Genomic DNA, 19,577 nt, shown 5'->3' on the forward strand with positions numbered 1-19,577 from the left:
TGCCTTTAAAAGGCCTCGTGGACCCACACTTGGCTGAACCTGCTTCTTCTCTCTTATTCTCACAACTGCCTATGAAAGATCCTTTTTCAGTTCTACATTAAACTTTTTTTCTTAAATTTATACTTTTGATTTCTGGCTGAGACATAGATGTTCAATAATATGTTTGATGAATCAATAGAAGGAATGAGAGGAAATAAAAGGAGAGAGAGAAAAGGAAGGAAGGAATAGAAAGTATGGAGACTGTCAGCTCTAATTAGAAAACAATTGGGACTCGCAGAAAGCAGGGCAGGGACTTTATTCAGACACTTTTTTTAAAGAATAGTTCATTGAATTTTAGAAGAGGAAGGGAGAGAGAAACATTGATGTGAGAGCATAACATTGATCAGCTGCCTCTTTCACACCCCCAATCCCAGGATCAAACCTGCAACCTGGGCTTGTGTCCTCACTGGGAATGGAACAGGCAACCTTTCAGTGCACAGGGCAATGCCCAACCAATGAGCCACACCGGCCAGGGCTTTAGTCACACTATTTTTGATGCAAGTTCCTTAGAAATTACTATGCCTAAAGCTTAGTAAAAATTCAAAAGGAAGGCAATAAACATGGATAGAATTATGTTCAGAATTAGAAACTGAGCAGCAAAGTACTGAACAATCTTCTAACTAGTACTAAAACTTTTCCCAGAGTTCAGTGACCATTAAATATGAAACTTGAGCCCGGCCAGCATGGCTCAGTGGTTGAGCCTTGACCTATGAACCTGGAGGTCACAGTTCAATCAGTCAGGGCACATGCCTGGGTTGCAGGCTCCAGTGTGGGGCGTGCAAGAGGCAGCCAATCAATAAATCTCTCACATCATTGATGTTTCTCTCCTTTTCTCTCTGAACTCAATAAAAATACATTTTTTTTAAAAAAATGAAACGAATTTTTTGCAAAACAGGCCTTCCATTTGTTGTAACGTACCCCACGAATCACAGAAGGACGCCTCAAGAAGTCGAATTAAAGAGTCACATTTATTGTAATCCGGGACTATGAGGGGCCATTCCCAAATCTCATAGCCATAAGATGGTGGCAAAACCAGACTTATATAGGCAAAAATCACAAAGGTATTGATTACATCCCAGGGTTTGGAATGAGGCACCTGGCTCACAAAAAAGCAGATGACAGAAGCAGAATTAAGCATGTTAATTACAGTTTCGGGTCTCGAGGTCACTGAATTGACAGAAATACATTATCTAGAGCCCTTGGGTAACCTGGGTTAAATTTAGGCATGTTATCTAAATTACAGTTTTGGGTCTCCGGATCACTGAGTTGATAGAAACACATTATCTAGAGCCCTTGGGTCTCCCGACCACTGAATTGAGTTGTCAGGACAATTTAGAGTAATTGTGCTGTCCTGGTCTCGGGACCACTGAGTCAGCTGGAACGCACCACCTGTGGCCACTAAAACAATTTTAGGGTAATTGTGCTGTCCTGTTTCCCAGGTACAGAAGAATGTGCTTCGATAACCAGTAAGATCACAATCAATGGGAGAGTCATTCAATCAATAAGGCCTTCAATCGAATGGGATGATTTATACAATTCAGAAAATCAAAATAACCTGTCCATGGTTAAACAAAGCAAATAGGTACCCTACTTCACATTCTAGGAGGTCAGATTTCATCTCTGCCGGATTAATATATATTGACACCTGTGATCACAATGTTAATTTAATAAACTCCTGGCTTGACTCTAGTGAAGCAGATAAGGAATGCTGTGGAATCATGGCCTGGGTTCCAGCTCTGAATGTGACCATTAACGGTTGTGAGCTCGTTTCGCACCTGTTAAAAAGAGGACCGTGATTTCTGTACTGCTGGCCTCAGGGTCATGACGGTTGCGAGAAAACATAAAAACACCTTGGAAAATGTGAAATAAACAGTGTGACCGGTGGTCAGATAACGCCCCACGTTTTCTGAACCTGATCATAAGGGTCCTGAGGCAAAAGCTATGGTGTGTGCGCCATCCCTTCCTGAGGCTGACCACCAGAACCCCTGCAGCCCGGCCCCAGATCTAGCATCCTGCCCCCTGCTTTTGGGAGTGGCAGCCAGGTGGGCCTGCCTAGGGGCAAGCAGAAGCACTTGTCTCCAAGTACAAGAGAAAGAAGGCTCCCAGCAGGAGTCTCGCCGAAGGAGATGGGGGCGAGGAAGGGGATGAGGGCCACAGGACTGCCTTGGTTTTCTAAGCAAATAAAAGTTTTGAGGGACTTGTTTCAACTTAATGCCATGACACATTCCGGTTCTTCATGTTATGACCCCCACTCCTCCCCTTTTTGTTTACATAAGCCGTGTTGATAATCAGCAAGACAGACGTGTCGCAGGACAGGAAGACACGTAATACCGCCGCCTCGTTGAGTCCCGTCCCCGTGGAGCCACGTACATCACTCCGGGGAGAGCCATTCTGTAGCGCATTCCCATGAGTCAGAAAAGCATGATACCTACAATAAAGAATTTTTTTAAAAAACTGCTTAATGTTTAGTAGGTGTGTGCATGTTATAAAACTCTTCACAATTAATTTAATGAATAAAGCAAGATCTTAACAACAACAAAAGCATGAAAGAGGTGAGCGCAGTTGTTGCCTCATTTCAAACTCACCCCTCGGACACAACAAAGAAGGAATTGTGAGAGCTGCTTTTGTGCCACTGGCTGGGAGCTGGGGAGCCTGTGGGCCAGAGGAGGGGTTTGTGTCGCTGCTATAAAAGGCTTCATGTGGGTATCACGATTTCTCAGCAGATCAGACTCCTCGGAGCCAAATTCAATCAATGTGCACCTTGAGTTCAGGCCACTCCCTGTGGATGGCAGGCTCCCGGGGCCACAGCTTCTCAGGCCGCTGCCTACCCCTGTGAGGACTTGCTCCAGCTCATGCCCACTGGGTGTTGGCAAAGCCGAGGCAGCTGGCAGCGCCCTTCACAGACCCGGCCTGCCCGATCCTGCCCAGAGCACAGCACTGCCTCGAGTCCAAATGCCGCCAAACGGCTTCTCGGAGAGCTGCCAGGGAGCTTTCACAACGAGGAACAACTGGGGGACAAGCGCCTCCTTGTTGGTGATCTCATTTAAATGTTGCCAGACCTATCCCCTGTCTCCCCGTAGAAATTCTGATGTTGAAGGAAATCTGATTCAGCCGATTTGATTATTTGGCTAAATAATTACCTGATTACTTGGCCAAATTTGATTATTTGGTTATATTATACATTTTTCAAGTAATTTCCAATATTAAACCCTTCTGGCCTCTTCTATTTAATCACAGTACCCATTGCCTGCCTCTTCCTAAATCCATCGTGGTTTTTATCCTCACCTGAGGATATTTTTTCCATTGCTTTTCGGAGAAAGTGGAGGGAAGTAGGGAGGGAGGGAGGGAGGGAGAGAAACATCGATGTGAGAGACACATCAATTGGCTGCTTCCCACACACTCCCTGACCAGGGCTGGACATCAAACCTACAACCTTTCAGTGCGTGGGCTGACGCTTTAGCCACTGATCCACACCGGGTTTTTCCTCTAGGGAGAGCATGTAATCTTATACTTTGAAAGCCATGTTCTGGAATTTCCTTTTCTTGACACTGCTCAGAATAGACATGAACCTGGCTTCCACGTCACTTGTAAGAAACGGTTCATCTGTGCTCTTAGAAGAATTTCTTAATTCATTTAGGGGCAAGTGCTGACGTTCAGTTGGAATAAGTAAAACTTGTTTTCAGTTCTTTTACTTCATGTGGCTATCAAATACCCGTTCTTTAGGGTCAGAACTTTTGTTTCAGACTCCATTGTTTGTCTTAAGCCTTTGTAAACATTCCCTAAATGACCAATTCCAAGTGGTAATGAAAGTGCTTCCCTCCTTCATTGCCCAGAGCGTCACTCAGCGGGTGGGGGACGGGTGGGTGAGCAGGGGCCTTGTGCTGGGAACCTGTGACCAGCACTCTGCCCTGTGCTCAGAGGAGAGGGGTCTCCACTTCATCCCTAGGTTCCTTGCCTGCCTCAAGGTTGTTTCTACTCAAACACTTAAAAGTAATTGAAGTATTGGATATTGAAATACATTTGACAGGAAGAAATAAGAATTCCACAAATTCATTCTGATACATGGATAAACTTTTATTTATATATCAAAGGGAAAACTAATATTCACCTAATATTAATTTTCTAATAACTCACTGCCTAATCCACATTTTCAGTAGGGAAGGTGTTTAATTTACTCTCCACCTTTAAAAACTTTCCAATAAAATAAAGGTAGGAAAATACATAAAGAATTCAGATTATAAAACTTTCCAGGTAATTGGTGGTCATAATAATACTGAACTACAGTTTTTTAAAAAAGCGACTTTCTAAAGTTTGGAAGTACAGATAATCAGTACCAAATGTATCCATCAAGTTGTAATAGGCCATTGTAAACAAATAGTACCAAACTGTATAACTTTTAAAAATCTGAAGTTGTGAACTATATAAAAATTGATTATTGTTCCAGTTCTCCCAGAAGTTCTACAAAATCAGTGATGTACCATTTGGCGTTGTCCTTTACTTGTTGCCTGATCACGTTTCCTCCAAATCCAATGAAAACATCCTAAGAAGACAAAACAAGGAGCAGAGTTAAGCTTTTTAAAAAAGAAAAGAAGCCCTAACGGGTTTGGCTCAGTGGACAGAGGGTCGGCCTGGCCTGCGGATTGAAGGATCTCAGGTTCGATTCCAGTCAAGAGCATGTACCTTGGTTGCAGGCACATCCCCAGTAGGGGGTGTGCGGGAGGCAGCTGATCGATGTTTCTCTCTCATCGATGTTTCTAACTCTCTGTCCCTCTCCCTTCCTCTCTGTAAAAAATCAATAAAATATATATTTTAAAAAAATTTAAAAAAAGAAAAGAATAACAATCAAAATTTAAAAGCAAAAACATACAGTGGCAGCCTAGGGCAGTAAGTCGTTTGGAAGAATAAACTGTTTGTGCAAAAAGAGATGAGCCAACGTCACTTGGTGTCCCCAGAGCTCCCTGTGAGCCCCCTGCCCGCCGAATGAGTGCACAGCCACCCCCTGCACATCGTGGGCCTCCAGAACGGATATAGACACGATATAGACTAATTTGGAAATACAAAATTCTCTTACTTGCTCTTTCTCTTCATTTTAATTTTCATACCATATTAAGGGGATGGAGAGGAATATAACTAGATTCTCACCATCTGGTTAAATTTAACCTCCTCGCCCTAGCTGGTTTGGCTCAGTGGATAGAGCGTCAGCCTGTGGACTGAAGGGTCCCCGGTTTGATTCCGGTCAAGGGCACATGCCTGGGTTGTGGACTCGATCCCCAATGGGGGGTATGCGGGAGGCCGCCAATCAATGATTCTCTCTCATCGATGTTTCTATCTCTCTCTCCCTTCCCTCTCTGAAATCAATAAAAACATATTTTAAAAAAAAAATTTAACCTCTTCACTGAGCTTCCTGCCTCCGTGACAGTCCTTTCCACATACCTGCACCAACTCAGCTGTCCTAACACACTGACTCATTCCTTCTCTCTCCAGAAGCTTCCTGGGGCTTCCCCTGACCTAAAGGTAACACCCACGTGCCTGGGGAAGTGTGGGTCTTCAGCGGTGGCTGAAGAGAAAGCCCACTCCTGCTGGTCCTTGCCCCCCACCAGCCCAGACTATGCCTGATACATCCCCCTCTGCCTGCCGCCTCCCCCTCTGGGAACGTCCTCCCCTGAGCCCTGCCGGCCCGCCTGTGCTAACCTTCCTGTAGGTCACAGGTGCCTCGGAGCAACATTCCCAGAGCGACACCTGCATGCGCACCACCTTCTCCTGGTTCCGTCAGGCTTTTGCAATTTTGGCAGATAATTATAAATCCTGATCTGGAAGTTATGATTTGTCATATCTCAACACGATTGGGAGCTCCCTGAGAGAACACCGCATCTATGTCCGTGAATCCCTCAGGACACTAGCCCGGAGCTCATTACTTAGTCAACCCCAATGTAGTGGCAAATCATCTAAAAATGTGTTATCTTGAACAAATTCAAGCAATGTTATAAGGTTGCCAAAAGATCTTTAACCACTTTGATTAATCATTTACAAAGGCAGTTCCTATATTTAGATCTCAGGAAGTAAGGTAGTAAAAGAGCTCACTGTATTTTTGGTTCTGTTTTTCTTAAGTTAGAATGAGACGATAAAGGCAGAGTCCTATGTGAAATGGACACATTTGATATTTAGGACCCTTGCTACGTAGCATCTGCTTCCTGGTGGTCTCAGAAAACATCACTAATTCAGAAGAATAAAATCCTTTAACATAGCCCTGACCGGTTTGGCTCAGTGGATAGAGCATCCGCCTGCGGACTGAAGGATCTCAGGTTCGATTCCGGTCAGGGGCATGTGCCTTGGTTGTGGGCACATCCCTAGTGAGGAGTGTGCAGGAGGCAGCTGACAGATGTTTCTCTCTCATCGATGTTTCTAACTCTCTGTCCCTCTCCCTTCCTCTCTGTAAAAAAGCAATGAAATGTATTTAAAAAAAAAATCCTTTAACATAGGCATGTCGTCCAACCTCCATGAAACTCAGTTCCCAAGCGGTGAAAAGGACATAAGACCTCACCTCACAGGGCTGTTGTGAGGATTAAATGACATAGTGGATGAGGAAATAGTTTATCAATTTTATAAAGGGACGTAAAAATGTTGCTGAGTTACAAGAGCTGTATCGTTTGTGGAATTATTGGAGGAAATAAAGCCGACTTACTTGAGTGCGCACTTGGGCTAAAAGGTGGCCATGAAGCAGGGACAGGGGTTGCTGAAAGTTTTAAAAGTTTTTAGTTCCTTATTTGCAACCTTTCTTGGATTTGCAAAAGGTCAACTGACATATTAAGATTAAATTTGTTTTGTTTATTGCTTTTTCTCTTCCAATGATATTTAATTTGTTTAACTCTCAGAAGTCCTGCTGAATTGTGAATCGGCTAAAACAAAAGTCCAACCTGAGAGAACGAGAACGCTCATTACGTACAGCGGGAGGACAGGCTTCCATGTCCGTGGCGCCGTCTCCAATCATGACTATTTTCTTAAAATGAAATGTTTCCTTTAAAAGTTTAATAACTTTTCCTTTTCCGCCAGATTCAGCTGTTGGCTGCGTCTCATCAAAACCTGCATAGTCACCTTAAGTGAGAAATTAAAACTGTTAGAGACACACAGAATTGTATCACTAGGGTCAGCTTTTTGCATAGATGACAGCCTCACTTAAAGGTCACTGAGAAAGCTAAGAATGGTCTTCAGGGAAGTGACACAGCCTGGACTTCCACACCGGTTCCTCAGAATAAGCAAGCTTTGCTTTAAATTACAAATACAAGGTTACTCCTGTATGTTACACCTTGGGTAAATTAGTTTTATCCTCTAAGCTTCTAGTCTATTAATTCTCAAACCATGTTAAAGTAGCAGATCAGCATGAAATAGTAATATGGCCAGCGTGGCTCAGGAGATCACAGTTCAATTCCCAATCAAGGCACATGCCCGGGTTGCAGACTTGAGCCTCAGTGGGGGGGAAGGGAGGGGGGGGGTGTACAGGAAGCAGCAGATCAATGATTCTTATCATTGATGTTTCTCTTCCTCCCCCCTCTCTGAAATCAATAAAAATATATATTTTTAAAATTTTAATAAATTAATACATAATTTCATCTCAGATAAGATTCCAACTTATATTTGATCAATTATTTCATTCTTACAGTAATTACCATACTCATTCTCTAATGATCTCTATCTATCTACCATTTGAAAGGGTTCTATTAACATATTTTAAATTGTTAAGATTATTTGGTTTAAGAATGTCAGCCACCGCTTGACGTCACTGGAGACATCTTAAGATAATAGAAAACTAGCCGGTTTACTCAGTGTTAGAGCGGCAAGGGCATGTACCTCAGCTGCAGGCTAGATCCCTGGCGCCAGTCGGGGCGCATGTGGGAGGCAACCAATTGATGTGTCTCTCTCACATCGATGTTTCTCTCTCTGTCTCTCCCTTCCACTCTCTCTAAAAATCAACGGAAAAATATCCTTGTTGTGAGGATTAACAACAATAGCAAAAAAGATAATAGAAACCTACAGCTGTGGCTCTATGATGGTCCTTAAAGGGGCCAGAGGCACCTCCAGAGGCAGCTACAGAGCAGTGACTTGCTAACAAGTGAACCCTCCTTCCTGAGTCTAAATTGGTTCAAATACACGAGAGCTCTCATAAAACAGAAATATAATGCATAACAAAATAAGTCATGTGACTCACATGGAAATGAACAGTTCACTAAGTGCAGGCATTTGCATCTGATAGATGACTGTATGAACCTCAAAGCTAGGAGAGGTGATGCCCTAAGTGTATTTTGCTGAGCAAAGGATTCCAAGGAGCAAAAGATATCAGTCGAGAGAATTCTTTATCTCAGTATTTAACCCTGATGCCTCTTCGATTAGGTTGCATTCCAGCAGACATTACCTAGAATATTGAAAACTAAAACTGATGAGAAAGGGAAAATGTTACCATTCAAGTCTTACCATTAAAGTAGAATTTCAGCCTATTGGCAAATACATTGGTTGATGGGATATTAAGCTTTGAAGCAACATGCTCTACGATGCTCCGAAAGCCACCAGAGATTAGGAAAATCTGAACATTTCGCTCTTGTAGGCGACTTACTAGCTCCCTGCAGAAAAGAAATATAAAATATCAAACACTGATTAATATAAAAGAGGAAATATAAAAAGGAATCTAAAAATCTATATATATTTTTTCTCCTGAATGAATTTGCCCAAGGTACCATCGGACAAAGTATATTGCCTGGTGAGTTAATGTCTTACATATGTTTTTCTAAATGCACTTATACATTAAAGGGTGGGACCTGACTGTCTTAGGAAACCATTCCGCAACTATATTCTGCCCTTAGACCTAGAAGCACAAGATGAAGAGGAGATTCCATCTCTCCTTAGGGAGGGTGGGAAGGCAGACATGGGCAGGGTCACTCATTGAAGTGGCAAAAGAACCACATAGAAGGGAACTCAAAAGTAATGGTGAGGGGGAACTGGAAAGATGGTGAAAAGATTAGCCAAGGAACATATATGCACAGCCCATTGACACAGACAACAATGTGGTGATGGCCGGGGGGGGGGGGGGGGGGGCGGGGGGCTGGAAGTGTGCAAAGGGGGGCGGGGAAGTGGGGAACATCTATAATAGCAACAACAGTAAAAAAAAATGTTTTTAAATTAAGCTTATTATATTGTCCTCATTAAAAGAATAAATAAAGGAATGGCAAGATGCCCTCAGAAGGATGCACCCCCAAATGCAGGTGCTGATAGAGACAATACACCCAGACCAGGGTTCCTCTTACCTTATGCCAGGGGTCAGGTGTGGAGGGTGCTCATTTATGAGCCTCTGCACCTGTTCCCTGGAGGGCTGGATCAGCGCTAAGCGCTCGGTGAGGGCCGCCCTGAAAGGCACTGCCCCGCCCATGGCTCGCTTTGTCCTAGGAGGAAGACCCAACAGTCAGGCCAGCCAAGTCAGCTGTTCCCCAAGTTTCCATGCCTAACTGCTCCCCCCAACTCACACAGCATCCACCCAGGAGTAAGGTGCTGTCCAGAGCCCCACTGCACAGCAGCCAAGCTACGATGCTATGAAAGTGAGGCCTGAGAACAAACTGTGAAGGTGTGCTTGAGAATCACATAATATTTACAGGCATGTCTTATATCAAATGCAGCTGGACAGGAAATGGTCCATGACCCGGCGACTGCAGACAGCACTAAGGAGGGCAGGAGGGTGGGAGGGGCTCTCCTCCAGGCATCCACTGAGAGACTCTGAACCAAAACTAGCTTTCCAGCCAACCACTAAGGCCACACTTTCAACCATGACATGAAGCACTGGACACCGGAGAACCCACCCAGGTCGCCCTCTTTGGCTAGTGACGGTCATTGTTCCCCTGGCCACGGGAAGAGAGTGTCTTATCCATATCTGTTTGTCAGAAGCAACTTTTTTTGCCCTAAATATCTGTATAGTAAAAGTGGATGAGTAGATAATGAACACTACCCAACTCAGCTCTAAGTGATGGAAGAAAGAGGCTCCTGCCTGTGTTTCATAACCAGGGAATTGAACCTGCCTGCCACCCAAAAGTTCATCTCTTTTGCACTCCTTTATCCTTTCACACAGTGAATAAACACTGCCCCTACATTTCTGACACAGCATCCGCCACGCCACAGATTTTGGCCAGCTCATCAATTCCTTCTTCTCGGATGACCGTGCTGTCCACATCAAAGCACACGGCATCGGCCGAGCAGAACAGCTTCCTCAACTCTGAGTGGGACACCATCCTTAGAAGAATTTTCCTCCTATGACAAAAAAAAAAAAAAAGATAAATATCACAAAATCTATAATAATAAAAGCATAATATGCTAACTAGACCGGACATCCTTCCAGACGTCCTTCCAGGCGAAGCCGGGGCTGCGAGGGAAGCCCCAGTCCAGGTGCCTGCCAGCGGCTGGAGGGAAGCCCAGGTCCCGGGGACCAGAGGGAAGCCAGTGCCGGCAGCCAGGGGAAGGAAGGCCTACTCTTGCATGAATTTCAAGCACTGGGCCTCTAGTATAAGCATAAAATGGCCCAATTTTGACTACTGATGCCAAAGTACTTTGATTTGTATCAAAGTCAGTACAGCCCACAAAAGCACGGACTCATTCATTTTTTTTCTATTTATTTTTATTTTTATTAATGTCAGAGAGGAAGGAAGAGGGAAAGAGAGATAGAAACATCAATGATGAGAGAGAATCATTGATTGGCTGCCTCCTGCATGCCCCCCACTGGGGATCAAGCCCGCAACCAGGGTATATGCTCCAACCAGGAATCGAACCAGCGACCTCTTGTTTCCTGGGTCGACGCTCAACCACTGAGCTACACCCGGCTGGGCATGGACTCATTCATTTTTTAACACAAATTAAACACCTTCTAAACATCAGGCTCTGAGGCTACAAAGATGAGCAGACCCAAAAGTCTGTTCCCAGCAACTCAGCCTAGTAAAGGTGACAATTTATAAACATATTTGATGTTCAATCAACATGCAACTGTTTCTGACATGTTAATAATAGCAATAAGGCAAGTGCTAAAATAGAAATGTACATATGATACTATGGGCACACGAAGAAAACATTTAATCCTACCTATGAAACAGGGCTTCCAGGAGGCACGGGCATGTGAGCTGAATCTTGAGGGGCAAGTGGCCCTCTGAGTGGGTTCTCAGAGGGCAGGGTATCACTTTGGTGTGTGCTGGGAGTAGGAAGGAGGGAGATGGAGACAGGGAGAAAGGGCACTGATGGCGGAGGCGGGGGTGGGGGGGGGGGGGCATGGCCAAAGGCATGGAGGAAGAATAATGGATAACGCGCTGAAAGCTTCCGGGCAGTGCACAAGGAATTCAGACCAAGCGGGGCCTTGGGTCAGGCTAAAGAGTTTGGATTTTAACTTTTAGGTAATGGGAAACCTTGAAAGGCTTGCACACCTCAGAAGAGAGGTCAGAGCTAAACATACAGGTGTTAGCCACCAGTGTCAAGGTGTAACTAAAGGTATGGCCTGTTGACAGTCACTGGAGCGGAGAAGAGAGAGGAGAGGGCTGAGGACCGAGCCCCCCGGGAATGGAACCTTGAAGTCAGGATCCCGGGAAATAAAAGGAAAAGGAGAGGTCGCAGGAAGAAACTCTGGGAGACCCCAGCATTGTAGAAGCTACGGAGGGCAGTTTCAAAAATAATTTTGAGGTTTTTTTTCTTTTTAAGAAAATCATCGGACTAGAATCATGGGTGTGAACTGGGATCTTAGAGGTTGCCTGGACCAGTCTGCCCCCAAAGAGAGTAATGTTTCATGAGCAAGGCCACATGAATGATAGGAATAATCTATATTTAGAATAGACATCGGCTGGAAACAGGCTCACAGGAGATGGCCACTCACTTCCTAACTGATTTCTAACCAATGCATTTGACAGAATGACCCAGTTCAAAGTTGACCTGGAAAAAAAAAGTCTTTTAAGCCAGGGGTCAGCAAACTACAGCCAGTCGGCCAGATTCAGCCTGCCACCTGTTTTTGTATGGCCTATGAAGAGTGGTTTTTTTATTTTTTTTGTTAATCCTCACCCGAGGATATTTTTTCTCATTGATCTTCAGAATGGAAGAGAGGGAGGGAAAGAGAGGGGAGAGAGAGAGGACCATCCATGTAAGAGAGGCACATCGATTGGTTGCCTCCAGCACTTGCCCTGATTGGGACTCGGGGATCAAACCTGCAACCCGGGTAGGTGCCCTGGACTGGAAATGGAACCCTCAACCCTTAGGCGCACAGGCCAAAAGTTTTTTACATTCATAAAATAGTTGGAAAAAATCAACAGAAGAAGAATATTTGGTGACATGTCACCTAAAGATAAAAGGCCAGAGTGAAAGGCAACAAGCATTTGAGATCAAAAGAATAGCTACTGGGGAAGCACTGATTCAAAAAGAAACGTAAATAGTGTTCTGATTAGAAGTCAAGGAGTGTTTATGAGAAAGGAAAGGGACCAATCACATCAACAGAAGGGAGGCATGTCTACAGGTGCAGATAAGCTAACATAGTTAATTTTCAGTCCGGTCAGCCCCTGAAGTCACGATATCTGATTTCTTGTCATCTCTGCAAACAGTCGCTGGAGGCCCAGTGCGGCTTTAGGCCCAGTCCAACGGTTACTTCGCCCAGTTTTAACGTTACAAAGGCTTGAGAAGATGAGCCAGACAGTCCCTCCGAGATGACAGCTCCAGCTCCATTTTAAAGTGACTCTGATTATGTCTTTTTTATAGACACATAAAGGTGACATGAAATTCAAAATTCAGGATCCATAAATAAAGTGTTATTGGAATGTAGCCAATATGGCAGGAGGGGTGAGTCTGTTTCATGCCCTTTAGGCAGTTGAGACACTGAACAAAGGAGTCTGAGAAGCTTCTGGATCAGAGGAGAGTCAAAATTATTCCCTGTCGCCGGCATGGCTCAGTGGTTGAGCGCTGACCCATGAATAAGGACTTCACGGTTCGATTCCCGGTCAGGGCACATGCCCAGGTTGCAGGCTCGATCCGCAGTGTGGGGCGTGCAGGAGGCAGCCAATGATTCTCTCATCCCTGATGTTTCTCTCCCTCTCCCTTCCTCTCTGAAATCAATAAAAATATATTTTTAAAAAATGATTCCCTGTAACTAGGACGAGGGGTCCCACTTATAGTGCATTTTAGGATAAAAACGAGGGAACCTGAGATTTTATGCGTACCACAGAGGTTGCAGCAGGCCATTTTTAAAATTTAAAATTGTGAGTAGACTACTTAACTGATAGGCAAACACCTAAGAACAACCACAAAAGACAAATCCGACTCACGTTCCTCCCGCGCTGGGTTCCTAGGAGACGCTCTTCTCTTCCTGCTTCTTTCCTCAGCAAAAATGCAGCATAAGGTTCTGACTACAAATTTCTTTGCGATCCGGTGAGTTCTGCAAGAGCAAAAAGCGCCTAGAAACAAAGTACAAGGAAATGAACATCAAGGTCCAGACACACGATTAGAAAGGGGGAGACTGTCTGGCTTCACTCTCCCTCCTCCTAGGCCTGTTTCCCAAGACCGCTTTCTTCGGGACACACTTGACCTCTGCCTCCTTCTAGCCCCAGACAGGGGTGAAACACAGTCTTTCCTGTGGCTTTGACTCTGCAAAAGCTTCAGGTGCGACAGGGAATTACCTACCCCCGAGTCGCAGGGTACAAAGGAGAGGAAAAGGGAAAGAGGACCCGCTGGGAGAACAGAACGCAAACACTTTGTAGACTCTCCACAACAGCCCCTGCTGCCTTCTAACGGAGGAGTCAAAGTGCTCGGCATTCCAAGAACAGTCAGAGACGCCCCGCTGCCAACCGGGGGAACAAAGCTACCACTTGAATCACAGTCCTCCGGATTAAAACTGCAAATAGATGTGGGTAAAAGTGCAAACGCTCTGCGGAAAACCAAAAGATAAAAAGACATGTGTAAGAACACGAGGCCAGGAAAAGCAAAGGTGAGGTTGGGAAGGAAGGGAGCCAGAATGAAAATGATTCACAAGCTTCCAATATGGCCCTCACAGAACTCAGAAAGGGCTCAGGGTACTCAGCCTCTTGAGACTGGCTAGTAAGCCAGGACACGTGGACTAGGGAAACGGAGACAGAGTTAAACTGCCAAGCAGTTTACAGCAACCTAGTAAATCGCAAAATCCTGTCTTCGGTAACCAAGGACACTTAAGAGCGAAGGGTTTAGCCCTAACCGGTTTGGTTCAGCGGCTAGAGCTTTGGCCAGTGAAGGGTCTCGGGTTCCGTTCCAGTCAAGGGCAGCCAATCGATGCGTCTCTCCCATGGATGTTTTTTGTCTCTCTCGCTCCCTTCCACTCTCTCTAAAAATCAGTGGAAGAAATATTCTCGGGTGATGATTAACAGCAACAACAAAAGGGTAAATGGCCCTAACCGGTTTGGCTCAGCGGATAGAGCGTCGGCCTGCGGGCTCAAGGGTCCCAGGTTCGATTCTGGTCAAGGGCATGTACCTTGGTTGCGAGCACATCCCCAGTGGGGAGTGTGCAGGAGGCAGCTGATCGACATATCTCTCTCATCGATGTTTCTAACTCTCTATCCCTCTCCCCTCCTCTCTGTAAAAAATCAACAAAATATATTATTTAAAAAAAGGGGGTAAATGGTTTGCATTTCTCCCCCGACAAGAGGATAAACTGCTTAAATCACCCTACTCAGGGAAATAGCAGAAATCCAATCAGTGCCATTGCCAACCACACCCAAGGACTGATGAAGTTAAGGGGGAAGAATCACCTTTTGGTGCATCAGCATAAAGCTGATAAATATTCTATTGAGATCCTCCCCTAAGACCGCCCCTACACCCCCAGCCTTTAAAACCCCTCAACTCGAAGGTCCCAGCACAAGTGCTCTCCCTTCCAGGAACACGCCCGCACCTTTCCCTTCCCCATCTCCTTCCCCTACAGGCGTGCATCTCCTAAACTCTAAGGGACTCCAGGAGACTTGCAACCAGGAGCAATGGGCAGCTCATCTGGGCTACCACCCTGACCCTGTCCTCACGGCCCTCGTGTATCTGACTTCTTAGTGAGCCAAAGCAGCCAGCCTAGGCTCATTTCCCCACCCAGTCCCTCGCTTGTTGCTTCTTCTATCCTAGGCCCTTCCTTGTTTCGCTGTCCCCAGCTTTAATAAATGTTCTCTCAAAATCACCTGGACTGGTGGTGTGAAATCTTTCCTGCAGGAAGTCAAGAACTCACACACTACAGGCCGGCCTGCGGCAGACCTGCTCCAGACCCAGTCCCTTTCTGGTAACAATAGTTGAAGACTTTAATAACCCATTTACCACAATGGATATATCATCTAGACCAGTGGTTCTCAACCTGGGCTGCACATTAGAATCACCTGGGAATCTTTTTAAAATCCTGATTTCTGGGCCTCATCCTCCGGAAATTCTGTTTCTTTGTTATGGGTGCAGCCACTAAGGAAAACAGTATGGAGGTTCCTCAAAAGATTAAAAATAGAACTACCTTATGATCCAGCAATTCCACTTCTGGGTGTTTATCCAAAGAAAACTAAAACATTAATTCGAAAAGACATGTGCACCTTTATGTTCACTGCAGCATTATTTACAACAGCCAAGATATAGAAGCAACCTAAGTATCTATCTATAGATGAATAGATAAAAAAGACATGAGACCTATATACAATGGAAAATGACTCAACGATGAAAAAGAAATAAACCTTGCCATCTGCAACAACATGGATGGACTTGAGGGTATTATACTAAGTGAAATAAGTCGGAGCCCTGACTGATGTCGCTGAGTGGATAGAGTGTTGGCCTGAGTACCGAAGGGTCTCAAATTCAATTCCTGGTCAAAGGCAGGTACCTGGGTTGCAGGTTTGCAGGGTTTTTTATTGTTGTTGTTGTTGTTTTATATTTTTTATTGATTTTTTACAGAGAGAAAGGGAGAGAGATAGAGAGTTAGAAACATCGATGAGAGAGAAACATCGATCAGCTGCCTCCTGCACATCTCCTACTGGGGATGTGCCCGCAACCCAGGTACATGCCCTTGACCGGAATTGAACCTGGGACCTTTCAGTCCGCAGGCCGACGCTCTATCCACTGAGCCAAACCGGTTTTGGCTGCAGGTTTGTTTTTAATATATTTTTATTGATTTCAGAGAGGAAGGGAGAGAGAGAGAGAAACAACAATGATGAGAGAGAATCATTGATTAGCTGCCTCCTGTATGCCCCTCTACTGGAGATCAAGCCGGCAACCTGGGCATGTGCCCTGACCAGGAATAAACTGTAACTTCCTGGTTCATAGGTCAACGCTCAGCCACTGAACCACAGAGGCTGGGCTGGGCTGCAGATTTGATACCCAGCCCAGGATGGGTGAGGCAGTTGGTTGATGTCTCTCTCATCAATGTTTCTCTCTCTCTCTCTTCTCTCTCCCCTCTCCCCCTCCCTTCCACTCTCTCTGAAAATATTCTTGGGAGTAGATTAACCAAAAAAAAAAAAGGAAGAAGAATTACTAAAATAAAGTGACAATACCAAGTATTGCTGAGGACGTGGAACAATTGGAACCCATAGATTGCTGGTGGGATGTAAAATGGTAAAACCACTTTGGAAAACAGTTTGGCAGTTTCTTACAAAGTTAAACATATAATTCCCATAAGACTCAGCAACCTCACTACTGGAGCTTTATCCAATAGAAATGAAAATGTTTTTATAGCTGCTTTATTCATGATAGGAACTAGAATGTCTGTCCACCAGCAAATACATGGATAAACAAATTGTGGTATATCCCCACAATGGAACACTACTCAGCAATAAAAAGGAATGAATTACTGATTTCTGCTATAAAATCAATAAATATTTTAAAAAACTATACTGACCAAAAGAAGCCAGACACAAAAGAGTGCATACAATATGATTCCACTTATATGAAACCTTAGAAAACACAAACAAATGCATTACACAAACAAATGACAAAAATCAGGTCAGGAGGGCTAGGGATGGGGGTACCTGTGTGCAAAGAGGCCCCAGGAAACGTTCAGGGCCAATGGAAGTGTTCTACTGTGGTGGTGACCAAGTATGTATAAAATTTTCACAATTCATCATAATGTACACTTAAAATGGGTGCATATTGTTGAATGAAATTAGACATCAATAAAACATTAGCTTAAAAAAATTAGGCATGTATCAAATCACTTAAAAACATAAAACATCCCAACTGCTTAGTTTCACCAACATGAAAGTGACAGGACCATGATCATTATTATAATGAAAATTTACCAGGCAGTTGTAACAAAATATAGAAATCTTGGATTTTATTATTGTCTTCCCTGATCCTCATTCCAATACCAGTCAAATATTTATTTACTTATTTTTTTAATTCCGGGTAAGAGAGTATATGTTTTTTTTTTAATATTTAATTACTCTAAGTTTCACCACTGTTGTGTTTTTTTAATATTTTTATTGAGTTTATTTATTTCAGACAGGAAGGGAGAGGGAGAGAGAGATAGAAACATCCGTGATGAGAGAGAATCATTGATCAGCTGCCTCCTGCAGGCCCCACACTGGGGATGAAGCCCACAACCCGGGCATATGCCCTGACCAGGAATTGAACCCATGACCTCCAGGTTCATAGGTCCATGCTCAACCACTGAGCCACGCCAGCCGGCTGAGAGTATATCTTTTTAAAAATATATATATTTTGTATTGATTTCAGAGAGGCAGGGAGAGGGAGAGATAGAAATATCAATGATGAGAGAATCATTGATTGGTTGCCTCCTGCACGCCCCGTGCTGGGGATGAGCCTGCAACCTAGGCATGTGCCCTGACCGAGAATCAACCTTGTGTGACCTTCTGGTACATAGGTCCACGCTCAACCGCCAGGCTCCGGCCAAATATTTAACCATAATGTGCAAGGCACATAAAGAAGATAGAGTAAATAAGTTTATGAATGAAATACTTGTTTGTTTAACTCCCAGTGTGAAGCTGTCTCTCTCCAACTACAACAATGTACCTGGTAAACCGGCACTTACTTAAAATTCTAATTCTAATGGGAAAGAAGATGGCAAAGTCAGACACTGCAGCTCTAAACTTCGGAGCTTTTTCGAATCTTGCATTGATCCCCTGTGCAGGATTGCATCATTCATTCATGCCGTTTGGGAACAGGCAGCAGTGGGATGGAACAAGTAAAAGCTACACGAAAGTAAACGGACGAAAAGACAGCCTTGCAAGCCCATGCAATGCTTTATCTATCCCGATTAAGAGAAATAAATGTAGGATCACAGAGGCGCTGAATGTGCACGCGGCAGGCGGGTGAATCAGAAAGCTGGGCACACGGGGTGACACACACACATGCCCGAACTCACCCTGGTGCTGCTGCTCCCTCCTGGGCCGCCGCCGCCGCCGCCTCCAGGATTCCCGCGGCTAGAACCTTCCGACAGCAGGGGGCCCAGGGCCGGCTCCCACCTTCGGTCGCGCGGTTCCGAGGCAAGTGACCGGGGCAGACGCGCAGAGCCTTTCTTTACCAAGCAATCATTTGAAATCTGCTGATACGGCGCTGCTTTCTGGTCTGCTTTGCAAGTGTTTTATCTCAACTGAAGGCTGCGGGCTGGGGAGAAGCCTTGGCCCGCCCCCAGGGAGGGGCTCCCAGGGCCCGCCCCTCCTTCCTCCCGGCCGCCCCGCCTGCACCCTAGACCTGCGCTTCACCGCGCACGCCTCGCCTCGGAGCTGGGGCAGCACCGCCTCCACTCTGCAGAGGAGAGAAAGAGCACCCGACCTTCAGAAGCGCTCCCCCCGTCACCACCACTCGGATCAGGGTACGTGAGAGAAACGAGGGACCTCTGCACTGACTTTGCGACTAACAAAAGCCTCTTAGAGGCCTGTTTTGACATTAAGCTCTTGTAGGAACGTAGGTCCCAAGAGAACGTTTAAAACCACGCATATTCGTAACTAAAATGCAGGAAACCATGAATGACAAAGGGAGCCTTTGCACCCCCTTTTTTTTTCTTTTCATCTTTTCTTCTAAGTGTCACTTGCCCAGCTATTTACTTTTTTATGTTGACCACAATAAGGAAAACTGATTGCCCCCTAACATTTATTTACCTTTGGATACAGCTGCTGGAGCTGGCAGTGAGGTCCCACCCTAAACACAACCCTAAGCCTGAGATGCTGACGGTCAGCTCTGCAGGCGCCCTCCAACGTGCTCCCTCCCGCAGAGGGGATGCAATTGCTGGAGCAAGACACTCGGTCACAGATTCCCTGCCCTTTGCTACAGAACCCCTCAATGACCACAGTTCATTCAGAAACAAGAGGCCTGGTGCTCTTTGGATAGATGTGCCTTTAAGTTCAATATTCTCGTAGTTCACTAGGTAAGAAAACGGTTGTATGTTTGTGGCACACCCGGTTTAATTCCTCCCAGATCTGCTGGAGATGGTTCTGAAGAATGATGCAGAGGAGGAATTTTGATGTTTTGAAATATGAGGTAAAAGACTATACAATTAATGGGGGGTGGGGGGGCAAAATAAGGGAGTTTAAAATAACAATCTAATCAAG

General features: G+C 45.0%; 1 protein-coding gene across 3 annotated transcripts; it reads right to left on the reverse strand.

Annotated features, from left to right (window-relative positions):
* Positions 1–4,092: 4,092 nt before the first annotated feature.
* PSPH (phosphoserine phosphatase) lies at positions 4,093–18,649 on the reverse strand. Of its 3 annotated transcripts, XM_059693340.1 has the most exons (7): positions 18,392–18,647; positions 13,356–13,484; positions 10,165–10,323; positions 9,333–9,467; positions 8,506–8,651; positions 6,983–7,131; positions 4,093–4,579 (listed from the first exon to the last, which is right to left on the reverse strand). In XM_059693340.1, the coding sequence occupies exons 3-7, from the start codon at positions 10,302–10,304 to the stop codon at positions 4,472–4,474; spliced, it is 678 nt and encodes a 225-aa protein (XP_059549323.1). In that variant the 5' UTR covers positions 10,305–10,323; positions 13,356–13,484; positions 18,392–18,647; the 3' UTR covers positions 4,093–4,471. The 3 variants fall into 3 exon arrangements, with proteins under 3 accessions (XP_059549323.1, XP_059549325.1, XP_059549324.1); XM_059693342.1 differs by lacking the exon at positions 9,333–9,467 and having other exon boundaries at positions 18,392–18,649; XM_059693341.1 differs by lacking the exon at positions 13,356–13,484 and having other exon boundaries at positions 18,392–18,648.
* Between the last annotated feature and the right edge of the window lie 928 nt (positions 18,650–19,577).

Source organism: Myotis daubentonii, chromosome 4, assembly GCF_963259705.1.
Source record: "Myotis daubentonii chromosome 4, mMyoDau2.1, whole genome shotgun sequence".
NCBI lineage: Eukaryota > Metazoa > Chordata > Mammalia > Chiroptera > Vespertilionidae > Myotis > Myotis daubentonii.

Coding starts and splice junctions, on each gene's coding strand:
- PSPH (XM_059693341.1), bottom strand. CDS start 10,304: ATGGTGTCCCACTCAGAGTTGAGGAAGCTGTTCTGCTCGGCCGATGCC. Junction 8,652..9,332: donor CACCTGACCCCTGGCATAAG/GTAAGAGGAACC, acceptor TCTTTTCTGCAG/GGAGCTAGTAAGTCGCCTAC. Junction 4,580..6,982: donor TGGAAGCCTGTCCTCCCGCT/GTACGTAATGAG, acceptor TTGTCTTCTTAG/GATGTTTTCATTGGATTTGG.